We start from the raw sequence: 24,070 nt of genomic DNA on the forward strand, positions 1-24,070 counted from the left end.
TTGTATACAAATCAAGTTTCCTCCTATCAAATATCTAGCATGCTTATGAATCAAAAGGACTTAGGGGTTATAACGGGGCTATGTGTAAAGGTAGGAAAATGGTGGGATATATATGCAAGAGCTAATTGATTTGACCCGGTTTTTATTTCTACTACTAAACAAAGCAAACATCAATTATATACACAACTTCTTCGACATTCTCAACTACTATTGCAACTAAATACTTCTTTTTTTTTGTATTTTTCTCATATTTTTCTCTTTCTTTTTTTTCTTTTCTTTTTTTTTTCATTTTTTTCTCATAACACATAAAACTCAACAATATATACAAGAACATCAACAATCACAAACTAAATTCCTAAACCGGGTCATCTCAATAGGTAAAGTTTTTTTTTTTTTTTTTTTTTGTAAGAAGTAGGTTTGGGTCACAACCGAATAGTATAAGGCTCAAACATGGCTTTCTAAAGACCAAACCCCCACCCCTCACAATAGCAAGCTCATATATGTAACGTATGAGGTCCAACCCCCAATTCCCACACTCTCACACATCTAGACGAGGCTACCTAAAAGTCCTCTATCATTTTCACAAGCATGCTAATCCTAGGCTTCAACAAGAATTCGTACACAAGTTCTATTAACACGATACACACACCGCCACTCAAAACAATGAAAGCATCATCTTTACTAATCATGTGTGGCTCAAACACTCACCAAGAAATGACTAGAAAGGGGTGTCGGTATGTCAAGTGAAATAATATCAAGTGCTCAAATTCCGATAATTTTTCGCTTGGTTCACAAATTTTAAAATTCTCAAAAATTTCCCCATATCCCCACACTTGGGATACATTGTCCCAATGTATAGTTTTGAAGGGATGATCGCTTTTAACCAAGAACATTAGCTTTTGCTAATACTCTCAAATCCCAAATTTCTTTTTGTATTTTTTTATTATTTTTTTTAAAACACACCACCAACTAACACATCCCACCAAACAACAAACACATCAAAACACCACCCAACCGCCCAACCAAAAACTTAAACATGAATATATACAAAGGTGCACAAAATGAGAACAAGACACGACCTGATTAGTAAATCAGCAGTGTTGGTAGTGATGCATCTGCGGTAATCAGACCGGTTCATGAACATCTCTTGGATTTGCCGATATCTCAACGGGGATGTTACCAAACATCCCCACACTTGAATTATTGCATCTGCGAGGGTTGAAACGTAATAACCTGCCAAAACACAAACACAACACCAAACAAAGCAAAACAAAACACAAATACAATACTCTATATCCTCGGGCTGCCTCCCGAGAGCGCTAAGTTTAAAGGTCTTCAGCCAGACCATACCTGATATTCGTTATGGTGGTCTTAATGCACACTTACCCGCAACATTTCCAACAAATGCCCGGAAATTTACATGCCATCTCCATAGATTTGTCAGTATATTTGGCATGTTAAAGCTGCTCCTACGAGCTTTGCTAGTCCACTTCATGACATATACCTTAATGTCTGGTAGTTTCACCCTTCTCATCTTATTCCTCGAACCCTCTTCCCCACACTTGTTAATTTGAATCATTGATATGGGAAGAGGTTCGGTACACATATCCATCCCATCAGCCTGCTCTACCTCATAATCTGCACACATCATCTTATCTATAAGTGACTCTTCATCAGATAAAGGACTCATTGGTGTGGTATTATCCTCCACAACCTCCTCCTTCATGTGAGAATAATCTCTAATATCGTCAGGTAATGGTGAAAGGCGTTCTTCTATCTCTATCTTCAATTTTAAAGTATGACACTTAGAAACTAAGCAGCTGATTCGGTCTTCATCGGACAGGTTGGGTGTTGCTAAATATTGCTCGAGTTTGGACAAAGTTACTTCCAATACAGCAAGCTCTTTTTCCTCCTCGATCTCATAAACATAAACACCATCGGGCTCAGAATATTCTTCGGGATGATATTGTCGATATCCCTGATACGGTCTATAGATGCGCGCTTCCATCATCTTTTTATTCCAATACTTTGGGTTTTCTGAATACACCGTGCACACATCATAATCATAAGTGTGATCGCGACCGCAACAAAAACATAGACTATCCATCCTTGCCTCATAATAAACTTCCTCGTCCCGATCGTATCCATATGAATAATAGTCATCCTCCATTTCTGATTCATAATCATCAACGTATGATGGAGGTGGAAGCTGTGAAACATAAGACACCGGTTTTCCATGTGCCCTCCTGTAGTGAGCCTCGTGGCAACCAATACATGGATGTCGTGGACCCCCGCACAATCTACACGTAAATAAGCTGAAATTTGTGTAATGCCCTGTCATCCTGCACAACACAACTCAACTACCAAGTGTAAATCATGAACATAAAAGAAATCTTTTTGGTTTTTTTTAATTAATTTTTTTTTCAAACTAATACACAAGATAACACACGTTGCGCACTACTCCCCGGCAACGGCGCCAAAATTTGACGTGATGTCGTGGTCACAATCAAATTTAATCCCAATAACAACTAAATAGATAGCGGTAAGTGGGTATCGAACACAGGGAGTTTGTGGAATGTGTGCTATCTCGATGTATGTCTAACTTCACTAAAGCAAACTAAATTGAAAGAAAAATAAATTCAAGAGTGGGTTTGATTGGTTGATTTTTAAACTAAGATTAACTAATTAAATTGCAAAAGAAAAGTTTTGGTTGTAAACAATTAGAGACGAGTGACCATCTTTAGTTTCCGGTTTGCTTCAACATTTGTGCTATCATTCACTAGAAAGAACTACATAGACATAGTTCATGTGCAATTACTTGTTGTGATGAAAGGGAACTAAGTACTCAGATTCCTAGAACGTGAGGTTGTTACCCGATGACCAATTAACCCTTACCCGATCCTAGTTCTACCCATGATATCTCGATTGCCAACGGCACCAAGAACGTATGGTTTCAAAATAGAATAATCATAAGCATCAACAATTTACAAACAAATAAGAACACACCATGATAAATAAAACATAAATTCAATTTACCATTCTAGAAATATGAAGTCAAGCACAATTGTCTCTACAAACCTTCAACTAAAGATGACCATAAAGAGTTTAGCCATTCATGACTTGAACAACCATCCCCCACCAAGTCTCCATGTTCATGTGAATCAAAAAACACCAACAAATTGTTTAGAGATTGTTTTTGAACCAAGAAAAACAAGCCAAAATCGCCCAAGAAGTGCTCCAAAACGGTTGGGAATGATTGGATGATGAAAAGGCACCATAAACAACCTTAAATGAGGGAGTTACAAGTTTCACGTCAGTCTCCACCGTAAGCTACGGTGGCCACCGTAGCTTACGGTGGCTTGAAATGGCCTACGGTGGGTTAAAACTGGCTTACGGTGACAATTTTTGTCAGTCGGCGCCGTAAGCTACGGCCCTTGCCGTAGCTTACGGTAGGCTTCAACCTAAAAACTTGTTTTCAGCATAACTTTTTCGTTTCAACTCCGTTTTCTTCACCGTTTTCGCCTACATTCTCGTAATTTCATCCTCTATCATGTGATATTATTAGTTCTTCCATTCCAATATTTTATTTTTTATTGATGCTCCAAATTACTTCCCTTTTAAGCTCCATTTGCACCTGCACGTCCAAACAACTAGTAGTTACCAAGTTCAAACAATTAAACGTGTAAAGCATGGGATTTTAATCTTTTTAAGGCACTTAAAGGTTGTCCTACGGACAACCCGTCACAAGTATTTAAATAATCATTTCATTTCATTTCTAAAGAATCAAGTACAAGGTTTTGAAACAAAGTACAACAACATGAATAATAAAATGATACAATACAAATACAATTCTTTCTAAGTGGGTATCTAAGCATCCTACTAGATTCCATGCATCGTCAACATCCACCTGTAACATGTTAAAATAAAGTTCAATGCAAAAGCAAAGGCGAGTATACAAGTTTGATACGTACATAGCAAAAGATAAGTTTTGAACAATTCCTCATAGCAAGCATGTGATTCAAGATAAGCCTTTAAATATGGTATGTGTCTAACATATCAAACCAAGGAAACGCAATATGCTCATGACATAACCAAGATAAAGGGGCGGGTCGTTAATCCTATACCGCTACATATGTCACGGTTTGGCTCGTACGAAGTTAATGATAAATTCAACGCATAAGATAAATCCAAGTTTAAAGCATCAAGCCATCACGTATACAAGCATGTTATAGGAATGTTCATGTGTTTAAGGAAAATGTTCACGTGTAAGTTGATAGATAAACATGTTACACCCCAAAAGTGGTAAAAGTAAAAAGGGGGAAATACGAGTATACTCACAAAGTTTGCATATGTTTTCCGACTATCCAATGTGACAAAGTTGACGAGGTTGGAAGGTTGAATGCGTAAAGGTTTAAGTTCAAGCATGTTTAGAGTCGAGATTCGGAATGAAAGTGACATGAAAATATTATATCAAAATATTCATCTTCACACATAACACTTGTATGACACTTGGTAACCACAAGGGTTATAATGATTTCATGAGTTGAACACCCATAAGAATCATAACAAGGTTTAGGTCCTTAGATGATAACCTACTACTTTGACAAATGAATATGATTTCAACATCAAAGATTCGAGTGTACATAGATAGTATTTAGGTTGTATAATATACACATATTATTAAGTCCAAATGTTCAAGTATTCAAGTAAGAGGTAGAAGATTACATCTTCATTTAGGTACCTCAAGTTGAGTCATGGGTGTCATGGATGGGGTAGGAAGACAAGGCTTCCATTTAGGTACCCCTTTGATGTTCACCACTACACTTGATGTAAAAACAACCAAGGAGGGTCATGAACCAAGGTCATTACATGTATGTAAAGTAAACTAACTAATAGAAATCATCAAATCATGTGAGGATTGTATGTTTGGACAACCCAAGTTGTTCCATAATCACTCATGTATCAAAGACTATGTTTGACATGATTTATGGGTTGAAACCCTAGACAAAACACCAAGTTTATGATGTTTAATCCTCTGATTTCAAATGTCTCAACCTTGTTTTTAAGCTTAACCAACCATGGGATAAGTTGTAAGCATTAGGACATAGGCATGAGATGTGTTAGACACAAGTTGCATAGGTTTAAACAAGTTTTGAAGAACATAAAAATCAAACAGAAAGTTTATGGACTATTTCGGGGCATTTCCAGGTCTGATTTCTCCAAGGAGAAGTCTAGGAATCTAACCCCATGATTATCCAAGTAAGTAGGAAAAAGAATCAAGTGAATCGGATAAGAATTGAGTGAGTTATGCTCATTTTCGTGAAGGGGTGTCAATGTGCTCGAACCCTTGCTTTCAGCTACGGTTTGGAGGATGTTTTGAGAGTTTTTATTGTTGCAAAAGTGGTAAGGAGGCTGGTTATAAGTGGTATTTATAGGGGGAAGGATTAGGGTTTCAATGGGTTGGGCTTTGGAAGTGTTTAGAAGGTGTTACACCTTGAAACTAGCCCACAAAACCCAACTATCTGGGCTGAATTTTGCTGAATTGGGGCTGCCATATTTCTTTATTTTTTTATTTTTTTAAGACATTATAATGAGTAATTTTGTTAGTTAAGTTGTGTAATAATATGCAACAATGTTTCCCCTAACTTGTAACAAGGTGAAATATGAAATAAAACATGATTTAACTAGGTAAAAAGTGTAATGTATAAGTATGTAACATGTTTGTAAGTGACAAGTATATGTCACATATTAGATGATTAACCGTTGTATAAATACGCATATTATTAGGGGTTTTTAGGTATCAACAATTTGAGGACAAGCATGGACATGCATCGTGAATAAGTATCGTATAAGTATGAATTACAAATAAGGATTTGATGTACAACGAATTCCAACGTATGAACATGTATGAATATGTAGATGGTGAATTTAAAGAAATACGAATTTTATTTATGATCCAAGTCTCGGATTTTACAACGAAAAGACGACTACAATAATACGAGATTTCCAAAAATAGCATTACAAGGCGAGCTTTCTAATTATGGAAAGTATGAAAAAGCAGGGCGTTACATTATTCGACCCAGTTCTTCGCCTTGGGGAGCCCCAGTTTTGTTTGTAAAGAAGAAAGACGGGTCCTTTCGCATGTGCATTGATTATCGGGAACTCAACAAAGTGACCATCAAGAACCGTTATCCATTGCCACGCATCAACGACTTGTTTGACCAGTTACAAGGGTCAAGTTTTTTATTCGAAGATCGACTTAAGATGGGGCTATCACCAGATGAGAGTCCAAGAGGAGGATGTTCCTAAAATGGCTTTTAGGACGCGTTATGGGCATTGTGAGTTTCTAGTTATGCCGTTTGGATTGACTAACGCGCCAGCGGTCTTCATGGATCTCATGAACCGTGTATGCAAACCGTACCTCGACGACTTCGTTATCGTGTTTATTGACGACATTCTGATCTATTCAAAGAGCAAGGAAGACCACGAGCGGCACCTACGTCTCATTTTGGAACTTCTGAGGAAGTAGCAACTTTACGCAAAGTTTTCAAAGTGTGACTTTTGGATTCGAGAGGTACACTTCCTTGGACACATAGTGAGTGAATCAGGAATACACGTGGACCCAGCTAAGATTGATGCTGTCAAGAATTTGGCGGCACCAAATAATCCTTCGAAGGTGCGGCAATTTCTTGGTCTCGCTGGGTATTATCGCAGATTTATCAAGGATTTCTCGAAGATCGCTCAACCTCTTACCTCGTTGACACAGAAAGGTGTTGTGTATTCTTGGGGAACGAAACAAGAGGATGCTTTCCAGTTGCTGAAACAGAAACTCTGCAGTGCACCGATTTTGTCCCTACGAGATGGTACAGAAGATTTTGTAGTATATTGTGATGCTTCTATTCAGGGTCTTGGATGTGTGTTGATGCAACGCAACAATGTGATAGCTTATGCTTCTCGGCAGTTGAAGGTTCACAAGAAGAATTATACGACGCACGACTTGGAGTTGGGAGTCGTAGTGTTTGCGCTCAAAATCTGGAGGCATTACCTGTACGGTACTAAATGCACCATTTATACCGACCACAAGAGCCTTCAGCATATTTTTGATCAGAAGGATTTGAATATGCGACAGCGTCGCTGCGTTAAACTATTAAACAATTATGATTGTGCGATCAAGTATCATCCGGGTAAGGCCAATGTTGTAGCTAACGCTCTCAGTAGAAAGGAATTGAAACCCAAACGTGTCCGCGCCTTGCAGCTTACCATTCATTCTAACCTGCCTGACCAGATTCGTTCGGCTCAAGCTGAAGAGTTAAAAGAAGAAAACATTGAAGCAGAATACTTAAGGGGCATGGAAAAACAACTTGTAAAGAGATCAGATGGTATTTACTACTTCATGGAGCGTGTATGGATTCCTTTGTTTGGTAACCTTAGAGAACTTATGATGGATGAAGCGCACAAGTCTCGATACTCTGTACATCCAGGTTCGGATAAGATGTATCAGGATCTCAAAGTTATGTATTGGTGGCCGAAGATGAAAGCTCACATCGCGACTTATTTGAGTAAGTGTTTGACTTGCTCGAAAATTAAAGTGGAATATCAGAAACCGTCTGGATTGCTGCAACAACCAGAAATACCCATGTGGAAATGGGAGCAAATCGCAATGGATTTTGTCACTGGGCTACCTAGAACACAAAGTCAGCGCACTTTCTGGCAATCAAGGAAACAGATAAGTTCTCACAACTAGTTGTTGTCTATCTCAAGGAAGTGGTTTCTAGGCACGGGGTACCGACATCTATTATTTCTGATCATGATCCGCGTTTCATTTCAAATTTGTGGCAGTCGATGCATAAATCGTTTGGTTCGCAACTCAGCATGAGTACTGCTTATCACCCGCAGACGGATGGTCAAAGTGAGCGAACCATCCAAACACTGGAAGACATGTTGCGGGCGTGTGTTATCGATTTTGGCAAGGGTTGGGAGAAACACTTGCCTTTGGTGGAGTTCTCTTACAATAATAGCTACCATACCAGCATTCAGGCAGCTCCATTCGAAGCATTGTACGGACAAAAGTGTCGTTCGCCTCTCTGTTGGGCTGAGGTGGGTGACAGCCAGGTCACAGGCCCTGAACTTGTGTTGGAGACTTCAGAAAAGATTGTACAGATCAGGAACCGTATGGCAGCAGCGCACGACCGTCAGAAAAGCTATGCTTATAAGCGTAGGAAACCTTTGGAATTCGAAGTTAATGATCGTGTCATGTTGAAGGTATCACCCTGGAAGGGTGTGGTGCATTTTGGAAAACGCGACAAGCTAAACCCTCGTTATGTAGGGCCATTTAAAATTCTGGAACGGATTGGTAAAGTGGCCTACAAGTTAGAGTTACATGCTGAGTTGGGTAACGTTCATGATGTTTTCCATGTGTCACAATTAAAGAAGTGTTTGTCGGACGAAACACTGGTCGTACCGTTTCAAGAGCTGAAAATCGATGACAAGCTGCAGTTCGTTGAAGAACCAGTAGAAATTATGGACCGGGAGGTCAAGGTCCGTAAGCACAGCCGTATTCCGATAGTGAGAGTTTGTTGGAACTCAAGACATGGACCAGAGTTCACGTGGGAACGTGAAGATCAGATGAAGCTCAAGTACCCACATCTATTCCCAGGGGACAAGTCTAAGTCTGGCACAACTAGTGAATTTCGGGACGAAATTCCCATTCAATTTGGTGATGATGTGGTACCACGGAAAATCCACAGTCATCCTGAGTTAACGTTTTGGGGTTTTGGGTCGCTTATCAAATTTCGGGACGAAATTTCTTTCAAGTTGGGGATGATGTGACAACCCGAGTTTTCAAGGCCCTTACTCGACACGCTATTCGTTTCGCAAAGTGTTTAGTATATGATTAATGTAACTTGTTTCATTATAACTCGTTCACGTTTAGTGTATGATTGAGATGTTATGATATTGTGTAGTTATTTAATGAAAGTGCATGAACTGTTTGGTACATATATCTCCTGTTGACGAAACTTTAGACCCTCCATTGCAAACCGAACTCAACGAAACATAGTCATGTTTCGTCATCACCTTCACCCAGCGAAACTAGGGAGTTTCGTCGTGCCTAGAGGTTTCGTCGGCACCGTATGGGCTTGAGGCCCAGGTGAGGCCCAAACGTGAATCAGTGTTATAAGTCCTCTTTAACTGCATGTAGCGTGTATTTTAGCGAAACCCTAGTTTTCTCTTGCAATCGACGGCAACACTCACCATTTTACTTGAATCCTCTTGCACGGTTAGCGTTCTATCACACTTCATCGATTGTTTAACGTTTGTTTGTAACGCATGTAGTCCATTATAATCTCATGTTGTTTGTGAAAGTAGGGTTTTATGAGAAACTGTAACCGTATGTGTGATTAGTAGGGTTGGATAGAGTGGGATAATGGTATTAACCAAACAAATTAGATTCTGCATAAGGGGAATTCGGTGTTTCGTATTTGCTCACGATTTATTACATAGATCTAATAATCCTGTTGCTATGTGTATATGATCCTATTGCTATGAATACATGATTCTGTTGCATTATGTATATGATCCGTTGCTATGTGTATATGATGATGATTGTGTAAACAGTTACGGAATGATCGAGATTATGGCACAATACGCGATGATTGGTTTGGATACTTGTGATTAAGTGATAGTTGCAAACCATCGATTGATATGATTAGGATTAAGGAACATGAAACTGCTGGTGAATGTGGAAACTGTCAATGCAGCCGGCGAAACGTACTGAGGATACATCCTACCCACACAACGACGAAACTTGATGAGTTTCGCCGTAGCCTTAGCTCGACGAAACTTGAAGGGTTTCGTTACATTATAGCTCGACGAAACTTAAAGGGTTTCATCACACTGTAGCTCGACGAAACTAGGTGGTCATTTATTAGATAGTCTTTCATTGCATGAGCCTTTTGTAGTGGAATGGAACTGTAATAGTAATATAAGCTCATGAACAGACTAATGTATACTTATATACTTGGAATGCTGAAGTTGTATGATGACCTCACTAATTGAGCATGGGCTTAGACTTGTGCAAACTAAACACTCTTGTACTAATATCATTCTGTTGGTACAAAGCATATGAGATGTGAACTTGATTGATAAACGAATACATGCTGCATGTTAATAATGATCATTGTGTGAATAACAAACCTGTCTGTTGTGAGTTTTTACGCGATCTGTTTGACTACGTAGCTGATAACATTTGGTAACCACAATAGGGTTTAGGGGTTGACCATCTGGATGGGTAATTAAATATAAACCGAGCAAATCAAGGTGAGTTCACTGCTCTTTTCCAAGCATGCATCCCGGGGAGGGATATCGGGTAACGTTCCAGGAGGAATGTCAGGTTAATGGGATGTTTGTTATTACTTAGTTTCTATCATATAAGATCCCTTACATCTACCGATAGTTGCCGTGAAGGCAACGAGGTATTTAGTTGATAGCGCTATTAGGATTGGCATCCTCACACCGTACCGAGGAGGACGGGCGTGAACTATGTACCTTGACCACTTGACCAATGCTTTGATAGAGGCATTGGGGTTGGGCAAACACATCTTGTAGCCACTTGCGGTAATCGAGTTAATAACAACATCTAAACAAAACGTTGAACTGTTTTAAACACACATTTGGTAACTAAACGCGTTAACAAAACTTTGAACTCACCAGCGTCGTCTGACACACTTGTCTGCATGCTTGCAGGTCGTTAGATTTCTGATTATGGACTTGCTATCTGGGAGCACTGGAGTGGTCATGGATCGAGGCTTTTGGATACCCGCTTATTGATTATGAACACATGTTTTGGAAACTTTTGAAATACTATTTACATTGTGCTTCCGCTGAATATTTACTTTGGTTTAACTCTTGACTTGGATTTATATTTTGAAATGAATGGAATGTTTTTATTAAATATTATTAGTTCGATATGATTAGTGGCTTGGATCCTGGTACGTCACTCGCCCCGCGGTGTTTCCGCATGTGGTATTTTGGGGGTGTGACATAGAAGATTTTAACGAAAACTAAAATTACCTAACTTGGGGGGTTTGATTGATTGATTTTGAAAACAATAAAACTAATTAGAAAAGTTATGATCAATATGAGAAAACGCAACCCTCACCCGGAATCCTGGTTGCTTGTTTAACACAAAAACCCGTTTATGAATTCAAAACACCTCATAGACATGGCCTTGGAATTAATGGATTTGATTAATTATTAGAGATAGTTTTTAATATTCACCATACAATCTAACAATCATTTAGTTATACCAATTACCCGCCAAATTACCAACCCGTTAACAACACAAGTATGTTGCCAATACGCTTGATAAAACAACAAGTAATTCAAATATAATAAAACATTGCACAACTTCCAACACAAGTAGTCAAGATTACCAGTTTAACGAATTCATAAACAAAGTCTAGTGAAAAACTGCACAATCTCTCATCCGGGTGGGCGTTACAAGTAAATTAGCCGCTCATGATCTTCGTTGGGACTTCAATGTCGATTGAGAAGGCTTGGAACATAGAAAACTGCTTCGAAAGATGTTGAATAATGGTGAGGTGATGATGGAATTCGTCTTAGGGTTGATATGTTACGACTGATGTTGATTAATTTGAAAAAGATCCTTTTATTCTTCCTCTTATATCATGTGAATGATGGTTGGCAATTAGAAAAAGATGAAAGTGGTTTCCCCCTAAAACCATAGGTAATGCCTTGTATTTATATTCAAAACAAATTCCCTACTGTTTCCAATTTGAGTCATAATCCAATTTCTTCATGATTTAAGCTTCCTGAATACATCTGGTGCTTCGCATAATAATGGCCCAAAACGTAAGTGCAAGCTTGCGGCCCACTTCTCGTTCAACCTTTTCATATTTTCATTGAGCTCAAGTCAACTTACCATTTAATTCCTTTATAACTCACTGGATTAGTTTTGCTAATTGTTTCCAACAGAAATCTTCTCAAAACAAATAAAAAACTTTCCTTTTCTTTTTTTTTTTAACGGCCAACAAAAATTCTTTTATTATAATACCTAGCCAACGGCTAACATCAAAATTTACATACACCAAGTCACCAAATAAACCAAATTCAAACCAAACAGTCCAAAAGAAACATAACTTCCAAAATCAAAGCCCCTCCATTGCTCCCATGACATCGACTGTTCCTTCAATCGGTGCTTCACCCATGCGTAACTTTTTGCCTTTATTTCTTCCACAATGGCAGTGATAGACTTTGCTTTCCCTACAAAAATTAAATCATTTCTGTACGTCCAAATGGTCCATAACGTGACTAAGCACACCGTGTGAAAGGCTTTCTTCTTTTTTACCGAACCACAAAAAATCTTGTGTGCATCAAGAATATCTCGTATGCTAAAAGCGATCACCGGCTGCATTTTACACCACTGAAATACCACTTGCCAAACTGTTTGAGCGAAACCTCACGAGACTAACAGATGATCACAAGTTTCACTATATTCTCGACACAAAATACATTCCAAGTTCTGAACCGTAATACCTCTCGCATGTAGAGCCTCTCTGGTCGGCAATCGTTCTTTGAAAGCTCTCCACTCTACCAACCCAACCTTTTTAGGCAACCAGTTGTTCCACTCGACCACGTAATCAGGCTGAACTCGATTAAGGGAAGCCAATGATTTCCGAATACTACTGATGTTAAACTGACCAGTTGGATCCAAACTCCAAGACCACAAATCCTGCCCAGCAGTAACCGAGAAGGACTGTAGAATATTGGTCAGGTGAGCAAATTCGCTGACTTCGGATACGCTCGCTAAATCCCGTTTCCAAGACCATACCCAGTTGACACCAGTAGGATCGATCCGGATTCTATCAGCAACATTTGACCATTTATCCTTTTCTAGCAAAAAGAGAGACGGAAACATCACCTGAAATGTCTGCGGCGCTGCCCAAACGTCTAGCCAAAATGCAATCTCCTTCCCGCCTCGAACCGAACCTTTGATAGCACTCCTCAAATCAATCCCCAAAGGTGACAGTCTAGATGAAACAGAAGCGATTTGTTTCCATGGACCCGAAATTGATAGTTTAGCAGGAATTGGATTCCATGATCTAGAATTAAAGTGGATGGCCCAAATTACTTTCCTCCGTAAGCTGTCTTTTTCAGTCTTAAATCTCCACCACCACTTCGCTAGCATTGCCAAGTTTGTGTCCCTTAAAGACCCGAAACCCAACCCCCCATATTCTATCGGAGCAACTACATTTTCCCACGCCATCCAAGACATCTTAGATACCTCCTCGGTTCCTCCTCAAAAATATACTCTACGAAGACTTTCAAGGTGCTTCAAAACCTGTGACGGAGCTCTATAAATGGAGAAAAAAATAGGTCGGTAAAGCGTACAACACCGACTTTGTTAAGGTTATCCTCCCTCCATGCGGTTGGGAATGCTAATACCCTGATTTTTTGTACATCTGGTGAAGCATTAATGTTTTGTGAGAAATATAGAATTATAATCTACGTTATGAATTAAATGTTGATATAAAGGTTGGCACTCAAAAGATGTGTGTAGTGGTCGAAATATGCTTCTGCGGTGGTCAGAATATCATCGGAGTGGCCGGAACATTGCCGAGGAAGACACTTTTATAAAACATGGTGTAAACGTGTCAGCGTAGGTATGGCACATGAGGTAAAATTAAAGTTTACTATATAAATATGAGTAAGATTACGAAAATGCCCTTTTGGTAAGGTTACAGTTTTACCGCTAGGGGTTACATTGATGCAATGAGTAAACGTCCGGTGTAAGGCAACAATTTTTAAAAATAAGGGGTAAGGGTGTCAGTGCCCCTAACTACTGAAGGTGAAATTGCAATTTACTCCTAATTAAATTACTGTACTCTAGAGTTTAAGTATGCTCATAAGTCATATCTTGTTATATATTTTTGATGATCTGACAGTATGAGAAAATAGTAATAAAATTAAAAAATCAACCTTTATTATGACAGTGACTGTTAACAAAACTTTTCTTTTAACACCACCCATTGTGAGAGCTTATATATAGAGGGATTCAGGAACAATCAAACATGTACTTCTTATTCATCTAGTCGTATCATATAAAACCTTTCGTACCCTACATGGCTCAAAACAAGCTTCATGTAGCAATAATCTCAAGCCCGGGGATGGGCCATTTAGTACCCGTGTTATTACTCGCCAACCGGCTCGCCACTCACCAACCAAACATCACCCGTCGAATCACAACTCCTCAACGGCTCCTCCGCCCACATCAACTTAATCAAAATCCCATCACCAGACATCTCCAGCCTAATCCACCCCGATGACGCTGTGGTCACCCGACTAGCAGTCATCATGCGGGAAGCTAGAAACGGTATTTGGTCTGCCATCTCCGGTATGACCTGCCGTCCACACGTCCTCGTCGCTGACCTCTTTTCTAGCGAGTCACTTCCAATAGCGGACGAGTTTCACATGCGAAAGTACGTTTATGTTCCTTGCCTTGCGTGTTTTCTCGCTCTAACCACGTATTTACATGTCCTTGATAAAGAGGTGAGAGGTCAATATGTTGACCAGATGGAACCACTGAGAATTCCTGGGTGTGTCCCGGTCCAGGGTCAAGACGTGCCTGACCGCATGCTGGACCGGGACAACCGTCAGTATAATGAGTACGTTAGGATGGGAATTAATTTCACAACTTTGTCCAATGGGATTTTGGTTAACACGTGGCGAGATCTGGATAGTGCATCACTTGATGCGTTAAAGTACAACGAAATCTTGAAATCCGTTGTGAAGGTTCCGGTTTATGATATTGGACCGTTGACCCGAGTTGTAGATCCAACCGGTTCAGAAGGAAATAATGTGATCGAGTGGCTCGACATGCAGCCGGTTGAGTCCGTGATTTTTGTATCATTTGGGAGTGGTGGGACACTCTCGGCTGAGCAGATAGCTGAGCTGGCTTGGGGTTTGGAGCTGAGTCAACAAAAATTTGTATGGGTTTTACGTCCGCCAGCTGGCAACACCAAGGACGGCGCGTTTTTCACCTCGGGGTCTAGCGTTCCATGTGGACCGCTAGACTTTCTTCCAGAGGGTTTTATGAACAGAACTGGAACCCGAGGGTTAATTATCCCATTATGGGCGCCACAAGCGTCAATATTGAACCATGAATCAGTTGGTGGGTTTTTGACACACTGTGGGTTAAATTCGATTTATGAGAGTATTTTAGCTGGAGTGCCAATGATTGCATGGCCGCTATACGCCGAGCAGAGACTAAATGCCACCCTGCTCACGGATGAGCTGCAGGTGGCGGTTAGGCCGGCAGTGTTGCCGGTCGTAGAAGAAGTAGGGAGGGAGGAGATACAAAAGATGGTGAGGAGTTTGATGGAGGGTGAAGAAGGAAAAATGATGAGGGAGAAAGTAAAATTATTAAAGGAAAGTGCCAATCATGCATTGATGGTTAATGGTTCATCATATAAATCAATGTGTGAGTTTATCACTGGTTGCCAAAATAATGGATAAAGGTTACCATGTTAGTTATCTTATCTTTGTAATGATGAAGTTACCATATTAATTATTTTATATTTGTAAGGATGTGAAAGTAATAATAATGTTATCTTTGTCATGATAATTTTTAAATATTACTACCTGTTTGTATATTTTTGTTTAGGTCTGACAAAAGTAACCTGTGTACTTTATTTCGGGTCTATACGGGTCGAAAAATTAAACTCTTGGGTCAGTCTGGACATGAGTAAAATTAAGAACGGATTATTCGGGGTGGATCTGTAACAAACTAAAATTAGGCACGTCTTGACCCCGGACCGGAACACACCCAGGAATCCTCAATGGTTCCATCTGTTCAATATATTGACCTCTCACCTCTTTATCAAGGACATGTAAATAGGTGGTTAGAGCGAGAAAACGCGCAAGGCAAGGAACATAAACGTACTTTGGCATGTGAACCTCGTCCGCTATTGGAAGTGACTCGCTAGAAAAGAGATCACCGATGAGGACGTGTGGACGGCAGGTCATACCGGAGATGGCAGACCAAATACCGTTTCTAGCTTCCCGCATGATGACTACTAGTCGGGTGACCATAGTGTCATCGGGGTGGATTAGGCTGGAGATGTCTGGTGATGGGATTTTGATTAAGTTGATGTGGGCGGAGGAGCCGTTGAGGAGTTGCGATTCGGCGGGTGATGTTTGGGTGGTGACCGCGAGGATGGTGGTGTCGAGGTGGTGATGAGTGGCGAGCCGGTTGGCGAGTAATAACACGGGTACTAAATGGCCCATCCCAGGGCTTGAAATTATTGCTACATGAAGCTTGTTTTGAGCCATGTAATGTAGGGCACGAAAGGTTTTATATGATATGACTAGATGAATAAGAAATACATGTTTGATTGTTCCTCAATCCCTCTATATATAAGCCCTCACAATTAATGGGTGGTTTGAAAATAAAAGTTTTGTTAACAGTTACATCACCCGTAGAGGGGGTTTTGGGGCGTTCTATCCTTATAAAACGCTCCACAACGCCGAGGTGACCACCCCTGTGGGCGTTTTTTTTCGAAAAAATGGTGGTTGGCGTTTTTTTTTTCCACGCAATTGTTCATTCTTTTGGGCCAATCACTTTCCTTTCCTGATTGTTTCTGTTTGGCCAATAAGATTTTTTGATGTTTTTTTTTATTTAATTCTATTACACTTCTTTTAAATTATTTTTAACTGCTTCTTTTATTTTACATTAATTTTTCGATATATAAGTCATTAAAATTAACAGAGATTTTATAAGTTGATTCAACTATTCAATTTCATATAAGTCATTAAAGCCTTGAGTACATCTAACTAATTCTACTATTCAATTTTATATAAGTCATTAAAGCCTTAGTACAACTAATTTTATATAAGTCATTAAAGCCTTGAGTACAACTAACTTTCTAGTATTCAATTTTATGTCATTAAAACCTTGAGTACAGCTAATTTTATATAAGTCATTAAAGCCTGGAGTACAACTAACTAAAATACAATTTATTTTCCTTTTTGGTTTATTGGTTCATCGCAAATGATTCATATATTCTTACTTTTACCAACTTTTGGTTTGTTAGTAAAAGTTGCAATTCAATTTTTTTTTACACTTTTCATCCATGTAATTTTTGTTTTTTATAACTTCGTCGTTTTATGTTTCAATCTAAAAGATTTTTTTTTTTGTTTTTTACCTCAAAACTTTTTCACTTTTAACTTTGGTTCTATATATTTTTTATCTTTACAGATTTGTCACTTTAGGCTTCGATCGAAAATTCGCGAGTTAACACTCTGCAACGCGTGTATGTGGTTCAAAGTTTTTGCGTTATTTTGTTTTGCGGTTATACGACTTTGTTGTAATGTACGGGTCCTAGGTCGACTTAGTTATTATTTTATATGTTTTATGTTTCAATTTAATTTTTGAAAGTTAATACGCAATAACGCACATGCGTGTTTCAACGATTTTATATCTACTTTTGATTTGGTTTAGCGGTCCCATCACAAAGCTCAGATCCTAAATAATAGTTGAATAAAAATAATTAATCATCACATTTTTCCCTATATTAATTTGGAAAAAGCTAATGTCTCAAGTTTACTATTTAATTTTGTGAAACTTGCACAGCTTCGTGTACGACTCAGTAAACCAAATGTTATATCTCCACTTAGGCCTGTAAACGAATCGAACGTTCAGTGAACAATTCGTAAACTGTTTGGCAGGAAGTTCATTTATGTTCATTCGTTTTAATTTGGAAAAAGCTAATGTCTCAAGTTTACTATTCAATTTTGTGAAACTTGCACAGCTTGGTGTACAACTCAGTAAACCAAATGTCATATCTAGGGCTGTAAACGAACCGAACGTTCAGCGAACAGTTCGTGAACCGTTCGGCGGGAAGTTCGTTTATGTTCGTTCGTTTAATAAACGAACGAACATGAACAAGAAATTTCGTTCGATTAGTTAAATGAACGGACATGAACAGAGGTCTCATTCGTTCGATTGTGTTCGTGAACGTTCGGTAAGATGTTCGTGAACATTCGTTCATATGCGTTCGTTTATGTTCGTATGTTTGTGTTTTAATTAAAGATTTTTGTACTTTCATATATTTTATCTATACTTTTTATATTATTAAACTTTTATTTATTTTATTACCCTAACAATTAAACTAGGAAACCCTCTTTCACATTGTTTATACACCATTTCCCTTTCTTTTCTCATTATTTATATCGGCGAATACGATTGACCTCTATTCCACAATAAGGGATTCAAGTTCCAGTAATACTCTCTGGGCCATCTACCTTTATCCTTCGTCGCGTTCGCCAAATTTATTTGCGTTCGTGAACCGTTCGCGAACACACTCATTTCCTTAATGAACGAACACGAACATAACATCTCGTTCGGTAAGTGTTCATGAACTGTTCGTGAACACATTTAGTTCCTTGACGAACGAACACGAACAAGGCCTTGTTCGTGTTCGTTCGGTTCGTTTACAGCCCTAGTCATATCTCCACGACTCTACTTTCTTTTTCTGCACTGCTAATGAAACACATCACCAAGTTCATCATCCTCCATCCACAAATCACTTCTCATCCGCTGGACATCACTCCCATTTCTTTCTTGTTTAAAAGAAGGCTTGTTCTATTCACATATCACTAATTTCTTATTCTCACATCTTTTTCACTCTATCTATCTCTGTATATACAGAGAAAGATAGAGGGAAGGGATGCAGGGGCGGACCTAGCACAGAACAAGGGGCAACCCCCGTTGCCCTTTGACGCTCTGGCGGTAGTGTAAAATTAGTGTAAATTTTGGAAAAAAATTGGCGTTTTACCGATTTCACTGCCCCTTTTTATAGAAACGTTGCCACTTTAGATTTTTTCTAGATTCGCCACTGAAGGGATGTATGAATTTTAACACCCTTAAGCAAATTGTTGCACAAATATACACAGATTTATAAATTATGTAAACAGTTTCTTGAAATTATATACAATAATACATATAATAATAATAATAATAATAATAATAATAATAATAATACATCAATAACAAACAAAATCACAATTATTACTCAAGTTTGGTGGAAATTATATCTCGGAAAGTAAATATCACAAACTAGGAATTTCCCATTGCGCGTTGGGAATCCGCATACAAATTAAACCAAATGGTAAAGACATGTATAAAGTTACAAAATATAAATGTGTAAAACAACCAAACCCTAAATAAAATGTAGAAAATACAAGAAAACCATGCGAATGTAGATAAAATACCCCGTGCATTGCAAATTTGCAATGGTATGTCATGTCGTATATTAAACTCAAGGAAAACCATACGGACGTAGAAAAAAAAGACTTGTGTCGAAATGTAGATAAAAACACATGTGACAGTATATTCGCATATAACGAAAGTTAAGTCCTAAATTAAACTTGAGTAAAACCGTGACATATCCAAAGTTATTACAATTAATAAAGAGTAAATTACAAAACTCGTCCTTTATGTATGTCACTTAAATCAAATCGTGTCCTTTATCTTCAATATATTCAAGAAACATACTCGATGTTTGCAAATCCTTACAAGTTATGTCCTTTAGCTCCAACACAGTTAGTTTTTATGATTAAATTTGACCTAATAGACCCCACATGAGGGTATTTTAGTCTTTTTACCCTGTCTTTTGTAATTTACTCTAAAATTAATAATCATAATCATCTTCAACATTCACCTGCCACCACACCCTCTCTCTCTCACACACACACCAGCTTTCTCTCTCTCTCTCTCAATGCAAGACCACCACCACCACCACCACCGCCGTACACCTCAGCAGACCGACCACCACCGCCGTACACCTCAGCAGACCGACCACCACCGCCGTACACCTCAGCAGACCGACCACCACCGCCATATTGTTCTCTCTCACACACACACCAGCTCTATCTCTCTCTAATTGCAAGACCACAACCACCACCAGAATGACCACCATCGCCGTACACACACCCAACTCCGGCGACCAAGAACTCCCACGCCCAACCCTCCCCTCTTACTTTCTCTCGGATCGGAACCCCAGCTGTCGTCCTCTGGTGTGCCGCCGCCTCCTCTGCCACGCGCCGCCGTGCTCCGATTTGTACGCAGATCCACTCGTTTTTGTAACAACCCTTTTTCAGTTCTGATCTTAAACACACATATTCTCTCTTTAAGTTCTCTCTCTCTCTACAAAACTCTCTCTCTCTACAAATTTGGGTTTTTGATTTTTGTGTGTGGTTTTGTTTAGATATGAATCATGCAAATTTGGGTTTTTGAAGTTTTTGTGTGTGGTTTTGTTTAGATCTGTTGAGGTGTTTGGAGAGTGTGCAGATTTGGGTTTTTGAAGATGAATCGTGCAAGGTAAGATGGAGTGTATGAGAAAGACTTATCTTGATTTGGGTTTTTGATTTTGTGTGTTGTTTTGTTTAGATATGAATTGGCTGAGGAGTGTGCAGATGATGATGAAATAAAGATCTGCGTTCAAAGAGAGAGAGAGAGAGAGAGGGGGGGGGGAGGGGAAGATCTGAATTTTTTATAATTTTTTTAGTATTTAGGGTAAAATGACCAATATACCCTCATGTGCTTCTCACGTGACCTGACTTAACTGGGAAAACAAACTAGGTTTAGGGTAAAGGACATAACCTGAATGGTTTTTCAAACATTAAGTATGTTTTCTGAGCTTATTAAAGATAAAGGACATACTTTGTAATAAATGACATACATAAAGGACGAACTTTGTAATTTACTCATTAATAAATAAATTTAATAAAAATAAGATAAAACTATAACTATTCCAAAAATCATAAAAATATATGGAAAATATAACACACAATTTGTTTAACATATTTAACACAATGAATAAAAAGTATTTGAGTATAAAATTATGAATTATGAATTATTTATATTTTCTATTTGGTTTACAAAAGTAAAGTAAAATAAAATATGCTTATGTTTCTTGCGGCTAAACTTTGAAAGAAGAAATTTTGATGACCAAACTACAAAAGAAAAACTTTATGGTAGCTAAAATGATGTCGTTTAATATATATTATAATAAATTTAATAAAAGTAGGATAAAATAATAATTATTCTAAAAATCATAAAAAAATTATATGGAAAATATAACACACATTTGTTTAATATATTTAATACATAGAATAAAAAGTATTTAAGTATATAATTATGAATTATTAATATTTTCTATTTTGTTTATAAAAGGAAAGTAAAATAAAGCATGCCTAGGTTTCATGTGAGTAAAGTAAACTACAAAAGAAAAAAAAAAACTTTATTTTAGTTCAAATTACATAGTTTAATATATATATATATATATATATATATAGGGTTAGGTTCATGAGTAAACAACATACTTGTTTGTAAACAGAGTGTGAACTAATCTCAGTCATCCATTTGTTTTTTAATTAAAATGATAGGATTGTAATTTTACCTTTAACTAGGTTTAAAGAAGTTCGCCGTGTTGCGGCGAATTTCTTTTGTTATTTAGTCTGTGTTTATATGTGTTTTGAAATCACTACGAGCGTGTTGCGAACGGAACTGCTGACAAGAATAAAAAGAAAATGTAGAAAAAAAAACACTAAAAGATAACCAAAAGAAAATCAACCAAAAAAGTTGTATGGTAACGATGTTGTTCGTATGAAACCCGTGGTCAGAGATGAGCAAATTGTTCTGGGTATCGGTAACAAATTTGCCGAACCGAAAGATCTTAAGTACCAATTCGGTACCGACTTTTGGCATTCCTGGTACCGGTTCACTACCGTTTTTTACCTTCATATACCGGTACCGTAACCGGTATTTTCGGTATCAGTACCGATTCCGTATCGGTTGGCACCGAGCTCATCCCTACCCATGAAACTAAAAAAAGAAAAAATTAAAAGTTGAAGAAAATCAACAAAAAAAGTTGTACGATACCATTGTTCGTACGGTAACCGTGATTAGGGATGAGCAAATGGTACCGGATAGCAGCACTGAATTTACCGACCAAAAGATTTCCAATATCAATTCAGCACAAACTTTTGACATTTTCTATATTAGTGTCGGATTTTATCTTCATGTACTGATACCGAACAGGACCGTCCCAGTATTTTCGATACCAATACTTGTTCGATGCCGGTTGACACCAAGCTTATCCCAACCCCTTATATGAAAAAGGAGATTAAGGGCATGTTTGGCTTAGCTTTTTAAAAGGGCTTATGACTTTTTGGAAATGTCAGAATTTAGTGACTTTTTGGAAAAGTCACTTTTCCCCTCACATATACCTCATTGCCAAACAGACTTTTTAGAGCTTATAACTTTTCAAAAAGCCAATAAGTCAATAAGTTGTTTCAAAAAGCTTAGCCAAACATGCCCTAAAGTTAAAAAGTAAAGAAAATAACTATTATTATAATATTAAAATAATAAAAGTATTTAAAAAACTATTCATTTCATTTCCTTTATTAATATATTCCCGAACCAAAAGATTTCCAATATCAATTCGGCACCAACTTTTGACGTTTTCTGTATTAGTGCCGGATTTTACCTTCATGTACTGATACCGAACAGGACCGTCCCGGTATTTTCGATACCAATACTGGTTCGATACCAGTTGACACCAAGCTTATCCCAATCCCTTATATGAAAAAGGAGATTAAAGTTAAAAAGTAAAGAAAATAACTGTTATTATAATATTAAAATAATAAAAGTATTTAAAAACTATATATTATTATAATATTAAAATCACTATTCATTTCATTTCCTTTATTAATATATAGTAATAGTAATAGTAATTTTAATAAATTAGATTTAAATTATTTTGTTTTAATTCTTGATTTCAGTTACACGTTTTCTATTTAAATCATGTTGTTTTAATTCTTGATTTCAGTTACATGTTTCCTATTTTGTAAAGATTATACATTTTCTCATGACATATTTACATATATGTACTTTTTAATTTACATGTGTATGTATGTGTATACAAAAGATATACATATATGTATAAAACAGTTTGGCTGAATAGAAATTGTGTATAAAATATACACAAACAGAACTAATAAATGGTTTATACACATATGTACTTGTATTGGATACTCAAAGTACACATATGTATTATTCAAATTACATATGTATGCATGTGTATAAAACGGATATACATATGTGTATAAAACAGGTTGACTGAATAGTAATTGTGTTTATTTTTAAATTAATAAATTAGTTAATTGGTGAGAGAAATGAAGAGAGAGAATGTAATTAAATATTTAATTGGAAAGAGAACTAGTTAACAATTTAGACTTATACCCTTTTCATTTATTTTCTACACATAAATAATTTGGAAATTGTCATTATTATAAATCTCAAGATCTCCTAAATCAATGGACAAGATTTGTTCATTTTGTTCACAAAAACAATATGGTTCACTCTTGAACCCTACCCTACCCTATATATATATATATATATATATATATATATATATAGGGGGCTGCTAGAATGAGAACCACCCCGAGTTGTAAGAACCGCGAGAACTACACCCCACGGAGCGCCGTTCGCCGCGATTTTTTTTTACAAGTAGATGTGTGCATTATAAACACGGCCGTAAAAAATCACGGCGAACGGCGCTCCGTGGGGTGTACTTTTTTACACCTCAAGTTTGGTGTTTTTTAATTTTTTTTCTTTTTTCTTTTTTTTTTCACCAAACTTGAGGTGTAAAAAAGTACACCCCACGGAGCGCCGTTCGCCGTGATTTTTTACGGCCGTGTTTATAATGCACACATCTACTTGTAAAAAAAAATCGCGGCGAACGGCGCTCCGTGGGGTGTAGTTCTCGCGGTTCTTACAACTCGAGGTGGTTCTCATTCTAGCGGCTCCCTATATATATATATATATATATATATATATATATATATAGGGGACCGCTAAAATGAAAACCACCTCCAGTTGTAAGAACCATGAGAACTTTTTGATCCATGGCGAGTTGGAACAAATTTTTTTTTCATAAACGTAGATACGTGTATTATAAACACATTTGTAAAAAAAATTCAAAAAAAA

At 37.6% G+C, this 24,070-nt stretch overlaps 2 protein-coding genes and 1 pseudogene across 2 annotated transcripts; 1 reads left to right on the forward strand and 2 right to left on the reverse strand.

The window, feature by feature from the left end:
• Positions 1-11,495: 11,495 nt before the first annotated feature.
• Positions 11,496-14,117, reverse strand: LOC118480143. Its single transcript, XM_035974849.1, has 2 exons — positions 13,999-14,117; positions 11,496-13,481 (listed from the first exon to the last, which is right to left on the reverse strand). The coding sequence occupies exon 2, from the start codon at positions 13,292-13,294 to the stop codon at positions 12,479-12,481; it is 816 nt and encodes a 271-aa protein (XP_035830742.1). The 5' UTR covers positions 13,295-13,481; positions 13,999-14,117; the 3' UTR covers positions 11,496-12,478.
• Positions 13,938-15,643, forward strand: LOC110868190 (annotated as a pseudogene).
• Positions 15,644-15,780: 137 nt separating this feature from the next.
• On the reverse strand, positions 15,781-16,350 carry LOC110866758 (anthocyanidin 3-O-glucosyltransferase 5). Its single transcript, XM_022115903.1, has one exon. The coding sequence runs from the start codon at positions 16,348-16,350 to the stop codon at positions 15,781-15,783; it is 570 nt and encodes a 189-aa protein (XP_021971595.1).
• Between the last annotated feature and the right edge of the window lie 7,720 nt (positions 16,351-24,070).

Source organism: Helianthus annuus, chromosome 7 (assembly GCF_002127325.2).
Source record: "Helianthus annuus cultivar XRQ/B chromosome 7, HanXRQr2.0-SUNRISE, whole genome shotgun sequence".
Taxonomy (NCBI): Eukaryota; Viridiplantae; Streptophyta; class Magnoliopsida; order Asterales; family Asteraceae; genus Helianthus; species Helianthus annuus.